Source organism: Cricetulus griseus, chromosome 2 (assembly GCF_003668045.3).
Source record: "Cricetulus griseus strain 17A/GY chromosome 2, alternate assembly CriGri-PICRH-1.0, whole genome shotgun sequence".
Lineage (NCBI taxonomy): Eukaryota > Metazoa > Chordata > Mammalia > Rodentia > Cricetidae > Cricetulus > Cricetulus griseus.
The window spans coordinates 276474627-276489959 of record NC_048595.1 but is presented as its reverse complement, the minus strand read 5'-3'; the positions used below and the strand labels follow the sequence as shown (position 1 = coordinate 276489959).

Here is a 15333-nt window from a genome sequence, read left to right as displayed (position 1 = left end):
AAGGCTAAATACAGAAACAAAGCTCTTCTAGTTGTTGTCACTTGCCTATTCAGTGTCTAATCAGTAAGTCACTGGAAGCCAGTGGTTTCCTTAGGAATTCTTAACATGAGTGATACTTCATGGTAGACAAGATGTTTAAAATGTCAGCTCACTGCATTGTTTCTGTTCTTTTCAAATGATACATTATAGGGGGATTTTTCTAATTCTTGGAGAGTTGTAACATAATTAAGTAACATAATTCTTGACACTGTTTTGTACCAGAGAGCTTCAGAAGTGAGTTATATCTGATACCAGACTGGTTAAAGTCAACAAGCAGATGATTTTAGAGTCTGCAGTAGTTTGAATGAGAATGGTCCCCTTTGGGTCATATGTTCAGTTTTTGGTTCTCAGTTGGTAGAACTGTTTGGGAAAGTGAGTCACGGATGGGCTTTGAGATTTCAAAGAGCAGCTATTGCAGTTCTCTCTCTTTCTGCCTCGCTCTCATCTCTCTCTGTGCCATGTTTGTCCATCAGATGTAAGCTCTCAGCTACTTTTCTAGCACAAGGCTTGCCTGCCAGTTGCTACGCTCCCCACAATAATGATCATGGACTCTAACCCTCTGGAACCATGGGTCCCTGATTTAAATGCTTTCTTTTATAAGTTGCCTCCGTTATGTAAGTGTTGCTTTACAGCAATAAAGCTAACTGAGGCAAACTCTAGTGATGAAAGTATATTTAAGAGAGTAAACAGCTAAGCACCAGTAGCCCTAAGTTACAAAACTGAAGGTCCAATAGGCTTTATGGATATACTCGTAACATCCATTTTCCCTAGCAACAAGATTTTGATATGTGCAGGAAATTGAGAAATAGAAGAGAGATAATGAGTGAAAGGAGACTGGATTAGTGCATGAGACACAGTTTCAGAAAATAGTTAGATTTATCAGAATATAGGCCTCTCTCTACAGTTTGCTTTCATCGTATACATTCAAAGATCAGATTCCATCAGTGAACACAGCCAAACAGCAAACTCATTTTGTGTTAAAATTACTTTTATTCAGGATGAAAAATACAATATGTAACCAGATTAGATGACAGTCTGTGATTAGTTCTTTACCACATGTTTCAAAAGAACAATACACTCATTTTTCATTGTGGTTACTGCAATATTATTATTATTCAGAAGGTTACAATGTAGTGTTTTGTGTAGTTTTTTCTGTAATAGCAGATAGAGTTCATTTTGCATACAAACACAGGCAGGAAAAAATAAAAGAATACATGACTTCTCAAAGTAAGAACAAGGAAGACACCAAATCTACAACCTGGGGTTCAGAGTTCAGGGAGTTTTTTGTTGATGTTGTTTAAATAGGTGCTTTCTTGGGGATGAAATGGCCTGATGAAAGCCCTAGGCTTTGCACACTGCGGCATATAAAGCTATGTCCAACACGATGGAGGAAGGTGGCTCTGAGGTAGAAAGGTGATCATGGCTCTCCTCTTATATAAAACAGTTTTCTTCTTCTCAAAATATCTATGCTGCAAATAGACACCCTTGCCCCCCAACCCACCCAACCAATCCTAAAAGAATAGCAATTTCTAACTTTCAGCCTCCTTCTAGCCAGATCCCAGCGAAAGAGAACCCAAAGTTAGCATGTCCTGATGTTTTAAAAGCACGTATGTTTGAATCAAAACATATTAACTTTACTTTTATTTTTGGTTTTTCTACAGTTTGTAATTAATTAAATGTTAAATAAAAAAGAAAAAGAAAGAACCAAAAATCTAGTTGACCGCACTCAGAAGCAGAGGCGGGGGCACAATCATCCAAGCATCACTTTCATTCTGGAGAAGCAGTGGTATAGGCTTGTGACTGACATCCTCCCCAGATGTGCTGCTAGTCATGTGAGGGGTCTTATGATGTCTGTCCAATTGGCCCAGAAGTTTCCAAGAGATAGGTACTAAGTATCTGTCTGCTTTCATAAAGGAAACAACCAGGGCTTTCAAAACTTACAAAGGACTTGAAAATACACAAGCAACAATAAAAGTCTATTTAAAGGAAACTGAAGTCCATGGTGTGATCGAGTCTCACAATGGGAAAAGCCCGCTGTGTTTCTTATGATGAAAACCAAGGTTGAAGGTACTAGGAGAGGCTGCACTGTACCAACTTCTGTTTGCGAGTCAAAATGAAAATATGCTTAAATGGCAACCTTTGGTAAAATGATTTTTGAGACTATTACACTAGAGTCTTTTTTTTTTCCCCTAGAGATTACAAGATGAAATAAATAAACACATCAAGATCTACTTACAAGAAAGGAATAAAAAGCAGGAGGAAAAATACCCGAGCAGCCTTGCCAATTAGTCCACAGGATTTTTACCATAGTCATCCAATGGTTACTAAAGGGCTAAGTGGATGATGTCAACTCAAGTCAAATAGTATATTCAGAATTGCAGCTTACTCCACATACATAACATATTTGATTCAAATATATGAACTTAGGAATTTGGCCAAATCATAGAAGCAAATACACAGAATCTATTTGGTCGTGTGGCTGATGAATTATAAATAACCAAAATATAACGGTAAAATAGTCAAATAATAAATGAAATTATTGTACAAGGTTAATATGAGCAGCAGAAGGAATGTAATAATGCAAAGTGGTCTAATTCTTATGCAATTTTTCTCTTGGTTATTAAAAAGACGGTTTCATATTAGAAAGCCCCCGCCCACTTTCCCATGGCTGTATATATTATACAAATCAGTGACAAATGCATTACCACCTCCAAATACTTCTGTGTTCACTAATTTACAGTTGCATAGAAAGGGGAGAAGAAAACAATAATATATGTTTTATAAAAAACAAAATATCCTTTCTCTTTGGATAGTCAGTGTTTTATTCCCTCAGTAGAACACGCAGTCAACGCTCAACAGCAAGTGTCATGGAGCCACGGAGCTTCAGGTCGAATGGGACTTGGAATTGGCATTTGCAGAAGAGGGCAATACTGAAGGTCAGGAAATGTTGGTTGGCTAGATGGATGCTTCACATTGCCTGTGGCAAGGGAAAACACCAAGGTCAGAACAACATTTGCAAAAGGCTGTCTGGATAATGAAGACTTGCCAGTTCTTCACAGGAAAACGAGGGCTTCTTTCAGGTCTAACTAAATTTCATATGACTGTGGTCAGCCATATGACTTCTGCCCACGTGACTTCTGCTCCCTAAGATGAGAATTGTTCCTTCTACCCTGAAGTCACATGGCCAACTTTTCATTAGAGTAGTCAATAACAACATAAAGGGGGGAAGGGTGTCCAGATGTCTTTTTTTCTTGCCCAGGCTGGAAGCCAAGGTAAAATTGAGAGGTCTTGGCTTCTTCTTGGGGAAGGTAGCAAAGTTGCATGTGTTAGACTACCAAGACTACACCTCAGTCCTCTTGGGGAACTAGGAGGACTCCCAGAAAGGGACACTTTGATAAAGCCAATTGTCTCAAATGTTCTAGAGAGGAGAGGACTGGAATTACAATCCAAGTTGTACAGAGGAGTCCATTAAACAGAAAACACTCAAGAATCTAAATCCAGGCCACACTAAGGAAGTGACATAACTTTCCATGGGGAAGGAAAGCAACTGATCTTTTAAAAGAATTGAAATTGGACATCTTTTAAGAAATTACTTCAAATGGAATAACTTAGGTTATTCCTTTAGGGAAGCCATGCCTCATGGAATCATGTGGGCTTTTCTGGGACTCCCAATAAAGATTCCCTGCCTACCCCTGCTTCTCATTCTGTGTAAAGACCTTGATGTGAAATCTATCCCCCGGAATTGGAGGGAATTAATAAATTAGTTGCTGGCAAAGGTCCCTAAGGGGCTCTTTTACTTCCAGGTCTACTAGAAGTCAGTTGAGTCTTGCTTTAAGCCTATTCTCCATCCAACTTGCTTCTGCATTGTGAATTTTGCAGGTCTGAAGGAGGAAAAACTCAGCCAGTGTTGATGGTAGTCACACTGGGGTTCTAGGTTACTGGATACTGAGGTGAGCCCTTCCTGGTGAAATGAGAGTGAAAGCTATTGCAGCCACAGCTAATTCCAAGTATTTTGAGAACACAGAAGACTAGAGCTAAGTTCCATGTGGGAAGGGAATGTGTTACTCATTCATATTGATAACTAAAGCTTTGGTGTTAATTTACTGTTGAGAAATGGATTGAAATTATTGACTCTAATTTAGGATTCGGATGCATATATTAAGTAGGTGTATAACAGTTCTCTTTTTAGGCAGCAGAATTCTAAAAAGTGGAATTTAATTCTTAAAAAAAAATCTAAATGTACAAAGTATGGCACAAGCATCCAGGTGAAAATATACACCTTTGAAGACTTTCCACTTGACTCGGGCTATGGAAAATTCCACAGGGAAAAGAACAGAAAGTAGAGGATGGAAGGCAGAGAGGAAGGAATCGTATGGTTACTGTACCCACCAGGTTGCTACATTGCTGGAACAATACAGCTTTTGTTCTATTTAATTTCTTCAAATCTAATACTAAAGTAGAAGGTTTCCACGTTCACTCACATTTTAAAGTCCTGGGCCTTGTGCCATGACATGTCTGAGGACTAATAAGAAGAGTCCTTCTCCCTTCTTGACTTCCATCTCTACAGCCATGACCCCACCATGGAGCCATCAGAACTGAACTCTTGGCCTTTGTCCTCAGTTCTGCTCCATGCCTCTGTTTCTTGTTTGCCCCTCCATCCCCTCTGCTCTGTATCATATCGAGATCTGCACTCCTAAGTCAGTCTCCATGCCCTCACTAGTTCTTCAGTCTGTCCTTCTGTGCTTTCTGGGTCACATGGTCCACACACCAAAGAAGCGCACACCCTCTGCTCATCACACAACACTTCCTTCCCTGCTGGCTTGACTCAGCACCCAGCTCTTTTTAAAGACACAGCATCTGGATAGCCTGTAAGATCCTTATAACTCTTCCTTCTGCACTGCTCAGTACCACTATGGGCCTCCTACCAGGCCTTAGACTTTCAGGGTTAACTTCATTCTCTTCTCCCTAAAATGCTTATTTGAATTTCACATCATCAGACTATAATAACCTATTGTGCACTCATCTGCTGGCCCCTTAAGCCATGCTCATTCACTTCTCAGGAAGCAAATATCTCAGTGTCACCCAATTTGAGGCTGTTCATAAAGCTAAAGGGTTTCAACACCCATGTTCATGATTCTGCCAATACTCTGGCCTCCCTGTCAGGGATCCCACACTCTCCCCTTTTTAGCCATTCACACAAATATCCAAATCCAATCATTTCTACTGTCACAACTTCTGATAATCATTTCTAACTTCAGCTTACTTCTGCTAGGATGGTAACTTTACCCATCCTCTGACAGCATATGATCATTGCCTCTCTTCTCCCAACTTTGCCCAGAACATGCCCTCACTTCCCTCACATTGAACTCAAGACTCTGTTTCAATGCTTAAAATCACTTCTTTGTCTTTTCTCTTAAAGAACTGTACTCAACTGACTTAACACATTGAACTTTTCAAACTCGGCTAATGCCAAACTAGCCACCTCTGCTTGTTTTGCTTATGACCTTCATTGTGGATAGAGGTCAATACAACCATAGGGATGGCTGTCACACAAAGTGGTGTTCCTTAATAGTCACCTTAGTCACACTCTGTTTGTAGTTGTGTCTGCTCCTCCACACAAGAGCACGTCTTCCCATCTCTCTTTACAGCTCCAATTTACCTTGTGCTAGCTCACTCCCCTTTAAAACCCTTGCTTCCAACTTACCAGGACAATAGAAGGCATCAGGAGAAGATGGTACCTCTCCTTACTGCGTCACAAGTCTGCCTCACAGACACTTGTCTTCTAGCCAAGACCCAGCACTGCTTGTTCATTGTTTTGAAAAGACTAATAAATTCATGGAAGAAAATGTCCTCCAAAGATTTGTTGTGTCCCTATGGTATATTGTAACTAATAGTTCCTCCTAAGAAACAAAACTGATAGCTAGCAGGTTACAGCTTCTAGAAGAGCTCAATATGTGAGATGGGAGGTCAACAAGGAAGGTAGACAGCATGGAATGAGAGCAGAGATCCAGCATGGGTACTTTGGGTATCTGGCAGAATCTGGCTTGGGAATGCCAATTTCCTGTCCAATATCTTCAGAGCAACAATCTGTTGTATAGAATCAAGTTACACTTAAACATCAAGTGGATTTACTCATTTATATAGAGAATGAAGTAGGACTAAATCAATAGCACCAAATGTGCTTACTCTAGGTCAGAATCAAGACAGCAGAGTCCATCGGGCTATTAGCTCTTACCTGTGGCCTGCTGGGGACATTTGCTGAAAAAGAAAATAGAAGAAATCAATTGAAGGCTTTGCTATTGCTTGGTAGCTTCCCTTCTTATACATTCAAATGTGTAGAATGCCCTTCAGAGTGAGAGAACAGCTCTGTCCTCACAGGAATGCTAGCAAGAAGTAGGGGCCAGCCTCCCCCACCCTCTGGCCAAATGTTATAACCAAGACTAGTTTCCTCAGTAAGTGTCTCATATTCCGTGTGATTTATAAAACAAACATTCTACAAAAAATACACAAAACATATGCTAAGTCTTTAAATACATATGTATTAACACATTCAGGAAGCTCTTAGTTTTATAAGAAAAAAATCTTGAAAACTTGATTTCAAAACTGTGCCATGTATTTTGGCTTAAGAATAATAAGTACCTAGGAGATCCTATATATTGTATTGCCTATACAATTCGATTCTGACCAAAAGGGTTGAAGCAATAAATATTTTGTACTAGCCGAGGCTCCTTCTTGCCTGGAAGTTGTGGGGAAATGGTGGCTATACATTTACATCAGTGAAAAAGGGCTAGTCTATTCTTCAGCAGTCTTCTGGGCTGGGATCAATAAGAATGCCTTACTTGGATTCAGTTAAGAGCACAGAAGTTACACTAGGGTGCCTAATTACTCTTCAGTGTCTTCCTTGTAATGGAGCCCACCCCAAAGAAGCTGATGTCGTGGGCTTAATGAGAGCTGGCCTGGCACAACTGAGCACCTTCTAGCTCTCTGCATTGCCAGCTTCATCTTTCACTGAGATCATCCTCATGCCCCTTGTTCTTGTGATCTCCAGAAAACAAAACAAAAAAAACAAAAACAAAACACTTCAGACAAGATTACACAGAGTGTAGTCTAGAAGACAGTGCTGATTACCAAGCAGTATGGAGCCCCTCTGAAGGACCAAAGAGACCACTGTCCGCATCTACATGTTAGACAGGCTTCCAGTGGTTCTCAATCTTCCTAATGCTGAGACCCTTTAATACAGTTCCTCATGTAATACTTTCATTGCTACTTCATAACCACAATTTTGCTACAATATCTGATATGTAGGACATATGATATGTGACCCCCAAAGGGTCTTGACCCACAGGTTGAGAACTGCTGCTTTACACTATTTTCAAAGATCCCAGGGCTGGGGCAATGCTTGGCTTAGCTGTCAAGAGTACTGGCTGCTATCACCCATATTGAAACCCACAGCAGTCTGGGTCTCTAGGTCCAAGGATCTGATTCCTTTAGCCTCCATTGGTACCACATATACATGGTACAGATATACAAGCAAGCAAAACACCCATTCACATAAAATAAGAAGAAAAAACCCTTTAAAAATAATCTTGGGATAAGTAGCTCTTCCTGAGAAAATCTGGGTGACTGTCCCCTACAAGAGGGAGAAGTGGTTTATCTTTGTCCTTAACACCCACACAGTAACCTTGGAATGGTTAGGATTCCTACAGCCTTCTGGGCAGGATATTTACTTCCTTCCAATGCCAAAGACATGACTCAGGACCCATATTTTTTCTGGAGTAACTAAAGTCTTGCTGTTTCACAGTTGTGTTTTACAGGCCATTGACTGTGTCCTCTAAGCTTGCCAATATCTGATACTTTCACTGCAGAATCATACTCAACATAGGGAAAAAGAAAGGAGAAGATTTGCTTTCTATTGATGGCAATATTTATTTTTGGCCAAAAGGGGGGTGTCTCTAATCACTTAGCATGTTTTCCATTTCTCATTTTCCTGTTTTGTTTGCTTTTGTTTTGGGAGAAGAAATGACATCAGTGACCCATGCTGGGTCATTGTGAGAAAAAATGAGAAGGTGAGGGGGACACCTCCCTGTGTTGGCAGGAGGAAAAATGTGAGCCCTAGTCTTTGGGAGAAGAACCAGGCTAAGACAAGCCAATCCTACAAGGTATGTTTCATGAGAGAGAAAAAAAGAGTGAACCTGTGTAAGCATGTGAGATATACCCCAGGGTAAATGAGTTGAATTGTTAGTAAGGACATGTTACGTACACATCCCATCTGAAAGACAGAGTTATGTTTGTCTCTTAAATAATGCATATGTAATAGTCAAACCCTTGACAGAAGTCTAATCTATTTTGCATCCCCCTTTCTCTTGAGACAGGGTTTGTCTGTATAGCTTTGGAGCCTGTCCTGATACTCACTCTGCAGACTAGGCTGGCCTCAAACTTACATAGATCCACCTGCCTTCCAAGTGCTGGATTAAAGATGCATGCCACCACCAGCTCTAGCTCTTTTAATCAAATAAAGGGCTGTAGGAGATGCCCTGAATAAACTGTATTTTTATTTTTAAGAAAATTAGGAAATCATTGCACTTTTGTAAGTGTTGAGTTTTTGATGGATGCCATTCAAGACTGACACATGCAGGCAGGTCACAATGGAACTATGACTTAGAACAATCATCCTAAAAGCATTGGTTCCAGCAGCAAATATTACCTCAACTTACTACAAATATTCCATGCATTTAAACAACACAAGAAAACCATATTATGCTAACAGAGAAATGGTTATAGTCTTTAGTAGAAATTTTACTACAAGATTGGCTAACTATCAGCACAAATTAAATTCCATTCATTAATTCTTAGTCAGGATGAGATGGTCATGCCTGCCTCTTTGCTCTGAGATGCAATGCCATTTTAAAAGGCCACAATTCAAAGATGCCATCAGAGCCAACCATGATATTAATTTAAAATGCAAGAATTTTAAAGTCTTACCCACAACACTATGTATACATGATTGTAAAAAAATATGCCAAAGTAAGCAATTCATGCAATTAGGATTTATGAATACAGACTCTCATTTTAATGCCAAAATTGCCACCAGTGGAAATTCATTTGTAGCCATGCAAATTTTTTAATCCACAAAGGATCAAGAGTCGAGATTAACATGCAGATCAATTCATCCATCACACAGTGACTGAAAGCAATTTGAAAGTTCTACTTAGTTACAGGAACTCAGGAGATCGTTTTGGCATTGAGAGGGTGCCAAGATTATTTACTTAGATAAACTTCCCAAGGTGGTCAGTAAGCTTTGGGAGTTGCAGAGCCTTAATGAAATATTTGCTAACTGGGCAATTTAAAAGGAGCATGAAAAGTAATGAATCCTGCAAAACCTTGCTAAGTGCTATCTGGGAAATTTTCAACCATTAAACTTCCCCAGCTAGAAATATGATCGTCCCAGTAAACCACTGACTAGGTCAGTCTGGAAGCATGTATTAGGTCTGTACAGATTAGAAATGATTCAATAATTCTAGGCAGAATTCTGAAATATGCATCAATTTTATAAATAAGACAAAGAAGACCTTTCTCAAAATTGGAAAGCATCCCTATCTTGCAGATTTTTATGGTATCCAAAAAATATGAATATAAGTAATAAAAAAGAAGAAACAACGCCATTTTCAGAAGAAAAAAATAGCATGTAAATTCCACAGGATTCTAAAATATACTATGCACCATTTCTTACATAACAGGTACTGAATTCTTCATAATAATGCTCATGACTAAGAGTGCTCATCCACAGAAAATTTCAACATTATCAACACTGTTGGATGCACAAACTGAAGGAAAATACCAAGAGTTTCCTCTTAAGGAATTGCAAGTCTCCATAAATTACCCTGTGAACACTGAGGATGATGTCACAGGTAAACAACTTCATAAGAGGACCCAAGGCAGGGGAAGGGTTTATCGTTGGCAGTGTGGTCTCCATAGAGACCAAACCTCATCTCAGTAACCAGTCACCATGGACAGCTTATCTTGTCCCCAACCAATGGGAATAATATACTTGCATCAGGAGTTAGGGCATGAGGCAGCAACATTTACTTCTGAAGACTCCATGTTATTTTATACTTATAATTTTTAAAATTTTCATTATATTCTGTTTTAAGTCAGGGAGAGATGAACATTTTTAAAACCATATATACATATTAGAATATTCTTTGGGTAAAATTTGAAGTGCTTTAGGAAAAGAAATTTACAAAATAAAAATCCTGAATTTGTGGCACAATATTTTCAATATAGAAATTATACACTTTGTATTTACTACAAGCATAGATTTAAGCATATTTTATACTCTGCTTTCACTGCCAACAGATTTTTAAATTGAAAAGGTCCAGCATGACATTTAAATAAAAACTTCTAAACAGAACTCAATTTACAGAAGTTGTTTTTAAAGGATGAATGCATTTAGGTGGAAGCAGAGCTTAGCTCTGATAGCTAAGAAATTTTAATTTTGATAGCTTTAAGAAATTTTAATTTTGAAACTCTCATAAAAAATGGCAGATTTTTTTTCTAGCCATTGAATTATCTATTAGTCAGAACAAAAACCTCTCAAGTGAAATCCAACCTGGAACTACAATTAATATAACAGATTTAACATGATCATCTATAGTACCAGCAACTGATAAATTTTTTTCTCACTTAGGGTGGAGCTGAAATAAAACAGTGAAGTAAAAGCCCTGACTTACTGACTGGCTGGCTTTAACACCAGTTTGAGAGAATTCACCCCCAATTATAAATGACACATTCATGATCTTTAGCAGTATCTGAAACCATGACATTAAAGTGGTGTGGCAATGGCCTCCAGTAGAATGTTGCTGAGCTGAGAGACCACAGAGGTCTCTAAGGTGAGAGTCCAGCCGAGTCTGCAAGGTGGCAAGCAGCCAGAGAGAAACCACTTAAAACATTCAATCGATTAAAATCATTACGTAATTTCCCCTGGGATTTGGAGTGCTCTCATTGGGTGACTTTCTGGCTCTTGGCTGTTCATATGGAGACTCATAATCTGTGACCCTAAACATTTTTTGGCTTTTACACAATGATTATTTTATTTTCTGGAAAAAAATAGAACACTTCGAAGGGGGAGGGGAAGCCAGAAATAATTCCTTTCTGAACCTGACTATGAAGACATCTGACCACACGTACCAAGGAAGGTAGGGAGTTACCTTAGACAGGCTATTATATTTTCATCCTAATTTGGCACACCACCCAAGGTTCTTCTTTGAAGTAACACAAGTTTCTGATAGCCTGAACTTAAGGGAAGTTTTGTCCTAAAAACAGGCATTGTTCTATTGGACTTTGTTTAGTCACTTACAAGGCAGACAGGAAAATCTCCAAGAGCAGAATCACACTCTCATTGAACCTCAGGGTCTTTCTGGTATCTCTGTGGGGCTTCACTTTCTTTGTCAACATATATGCCTGCATCATTTCAAGGCAGCCTGCAATCTTGCTCCTAACATTGGCTTTTGTTATCATACCAAAGAAGACAGAGGGTGGCATGCAGAGAAAGAGAAAGGACACAAGACAAAGCTGTGCATTATGATCATTGCTACTCACGGCTGCAAGAGGGAAACGTGCTGTTGATCTGCTCCATCACCTCTGTGAGGTCCGTGCTGGTGTCATGAGGCGGGGCCAGCAGGTCCTCAGATGCTGTGACACAAGACAGAAAAAGCAGGGAGCTTGAAATTAACACCTTTTCTTCTACAAGAGCCCAGTGCAGGTAAAAATATTGCAACCAGCCTTCAAAATATTAATGGGATATGAATTCTCACTGAAAATAACAATTTCAGAGGGAAATATGAGAAATATTAGTATTCATTTGACATGTGTAAAATACACACATATACATGCACAGTATGGAGAGACATATAGGGGACTGTACCCAGGTATTTGTAAAAGTTAAGGAAGCACTCTACCATTGAAATATAGGATACACTCCAGCAGTAGACTTTTATATAGTTAAAAATGTATTCTGTTTGTGTGGATAAATTTATATATCGAGAGAGAGTGTAAAACTGAAAAGTAAGTAACAGTGGATTTGATGTGATGCCAATGCATTAGTTGGAAATCCATTATTTTGCACATAAAAATATTCTACCAATTTCTTTCTTCTTTCAATTTTATTTTGGAGCTTTTATCACAGGCTATTTTATCTTGATGTAAAAGAAATCTATGTTCTATAGTAGTGCTTTGATATATATTGTATTCTAGGATCGAAACCACAATAGTGTTTTGAACACCATAATTGTCAGGGAGAGGTCCTTATTGTGGCTGATGGTGTTGGTGGCACTTCTGCCTTAGAGGGCAGTCAGGGCAATGTCCACTAAGACTAAGAAGTTTTATTAGTAAAAAATAAAACATATTTGATGATATTCTTCAGCATTGGGTGTGGAATGTGCAAAAATGTAAAAATCATAGAGAAATAATATATTGTAAGTTCTTGGGTGTTGAAAAGATGGCTCAGTAGGTAAGAGTGCCTGTTGCCTGAGCATGAGGACCTGAGTTTGGATTCCAAAGTTCACCTCAGAAGCTGGCTGTGATCATGTGTGCCTATGACCCCTAGAAATGAAGGAGTGTGAGGTGAGCTAAGACAGAAAGATTGCCGGGGCTGGCTGGTCACCCTAGCTCCAGGTTTAGTGAGACATCCTGTCTCAAAGAATAAAGTGGAGAGTGAGATCCGGGCACTGATGTCCTCCTCTGGCCTCTGGGAGCACCTTCACACATATGTATGTACATACACACACACACACACACACACACACACACACACACACACACACACACACACACACACAGAATATTCTCAAGGCAGAAAACATTAATTTCTTGCTTATTTCACATGAAAAGCACATTTTTCATCATCCACCAAAATTGGATCTATTCCCACACATTTTAGAAACAAGCACATTATAAGCAGAGTGTTTTTGATATTTTTAAAATGCTCTACATTCACTTCATACTAAAGAGAATAATAATGTTTTATGCTTAAAGCACCCAGATGTAAGGATGCTAACAAACTGAAAAACAAATAGACGGCTGAGCCCAAGGCCGACAGTGTGCAGTGGCTTTACTTCTGTGACACCCACCTGCCTGCTGGAACTGTGGGCTGGGGTCAGGATCAAGGGAGTAGCTCAATGCAGAATGCTGCGGTGAAGCCCAGGGGGAGACACCGTTTATGCGGGAATCAGACTCGGGCTGAAATCACATAGCAAGTTAGAGTAAAACAGATGCACATAACCTAGAAGAAGGGGTTCTTCCCCTGGTTCCCACCATGGGCAACTGAAGCTAAGCAAGTACTTGTCTTTGGATTTCAGATGCCTGTTGTCATCTGATGGATGGGAGCATGAGTGACCATATGCTCTTTCTGTCTTTGTCCTTTGAAGAACTGACTGGGCTAAACTTCAGGATTTATTACTTCTGCTATTTTTGTCTCTCAAATTCTGCATTATTTTTATGTCAACCTAGTGAACTTAGAAGTAGGTCGGGTTTATCTTTCAGAAACTAGCATTGACATTCTAAAATGGCAAATGAACTAACTTTAAAAACTGCGCCCTTCAGAGGGAGATACCAAGAGAGGATTCGTCGGAGTGGTTTTGTATTTAGCAGCTTGAAGCCGGATTCCAGCCATGATGCTCAGAGGTGGTATAGTTCTAGGCAAACCACAGAGCCTTCTGTGTCACAGATTCCATGGTTATAAACTGTTTTAGTGTTAACTTGGTGTGTACTCAGAGTCAAGGGGAAGCTATGTTAAAAGCTTTACCAGCCATAGCTGTGTCATAGAATTCTGTCAGGAGAGTGATGAATGAGTCTTTCTAAAGCCATTTTCACAGCCTGACACAGGGCAAACCCTCCGTAATGGCTCCTGTGCATATCTTTTGAACAGTCGATGGGTGTGCTGATGGTCAAAATAGAAAGTAGGATGGAGAGAATGGGAATGTACAAGTTACTTTTTTAATGCAGATTTTCTATTAGATCTCTATTAGTAGTTTCCCCTGTTTATATTGAGTTAAAATTTCCATCTATTTCTGGCACTTATGTTAAATCGTTACAAAGAGAAAAGAGTGTCACCGTCTGGGATAGTCCGAGCCACGTGGATATAGCAGCTAGCTCCAAAAGCATTACTGTGTAATTCTGAAAGCACAGGAGCCATTAGGTTCTCAATCTAATAGGATGGAGGGAATCGGGGGAGGTTAGAGTGACTCCAAGGGCCCTTTCTTTCCTCCTAAGAGCATCAACCAGCTGCTGCAAGCAAATCCTGCAAGCAGAGCTTCTGGAATGGTTCCAGGTGGACACTAAGGTATGCACATTAGCATGTGATGCTCTAAGACAGTGTTTTTCAACCTTCCTAATGCTGTGACCCTCTAACACAGTTCTTCATGTTGTGGTGACCCCAAACAATACAATTATTTTCACTGCTACTTCATAACTGTAATTTTGCTACTGTTATGAATTGTAATGTAAATACTTGATATACAAGATATCTTATACGAAACCCCTGTGAAAGGATTATTTGACACCCCCTCCCCACTAAGGGTTGTGACACATGGTTGAGAACCACTACTATAAGTGATCATACAAGGAAACCTATCCTTTATTTAGGCACTACTTGGGAAATTCAAATTCACTCTACAAGGAACATGATCCCCTTCTAGTGGCATCTTCCTTTGCCAGTGAACTTGTGGTGGTGGCCACACCCTATGGGCATGGCTTCAGGTGTGCAGACATGACCCTTCTGATGTTCAGATGTAGTCTCTGCCCTTCCAATGCTCTCACTGCAACCCAAGAGAGTAAGTCAGCCCCTCCTCTACCTTATAAGGGGTCATGTCTGCACAGCTGAAGCCACGCCCATAGGGTGTGGCCACCACTGCAAATTCACTGGCACAGCAAGATGCCACTACATCCCTCCCCCCCTCCCCTTTAGTGTATGTAATACTGAGGTTAGGATCAAGCAGACAATCTGAGGTCTTAACAGAAAGCCAAATCTTGATTCACTTAGGAAACCACTATTTTCTAAAGATACAGAATGTTCAGGCTTTTAAGTAAACGACTTCCACAGCCATGTCAAAGAATCTCTACACTGATGGGCAGAGAGAAAAGTTAATGGCCAACGGAAGGAGAGAGATCTACTTATGATGTAGGCAATGCAAAAATTACAATGCTTTCAAAAATCCAGACAGTACAAAAAAGACCCTTATGACAACTATGTCAAGATGGCTTTTCAAATGCAAGCAAATCCTGGGAGAAAAGCTGGTT

At 39.7% G+C, this 15333-nt stretch overlaps 1 protein-coding gene across 7 annotated transcripts in view; it reads right to left on the bottom strand.

Moving 5' to 3' along the window:
- Positions 1 to 1006: 1006 nt before the first annotated feature.
- The window catches only part of Utrn (utrophin), a 484152-nt gene continuing 469825 nt past the window's right edge, over positions 1007 to 15333 (bottom strand). For all 7 annotated transcript variants that reach the window (XM_027402009.2, XM_027402014.2, XM_027402008.2 and 4 more), the window contains 4 exons: positions 13167 to 13275; positions 11638 to 11730; positions 6275 to 6297; positions 1007 to 3016 (listed from right to left, as the gene is read on the bottom strand). In XM_027402009.2, the coding sequence (XP_027257810.1) occupies positions 3008 to 3016; positions 6275 to 6297; positions 11638 to 11730; positions 13167 to 13275 (234 nt within the window). In that variant the 3' untranslated portion in view covers positions 1007 to 3007. The remainder of the gene's footprint in view (positions 3017 to 6274; positions 6298 to 11637; positions 11731 to 13166; positions 13276 to 15333) is intronic.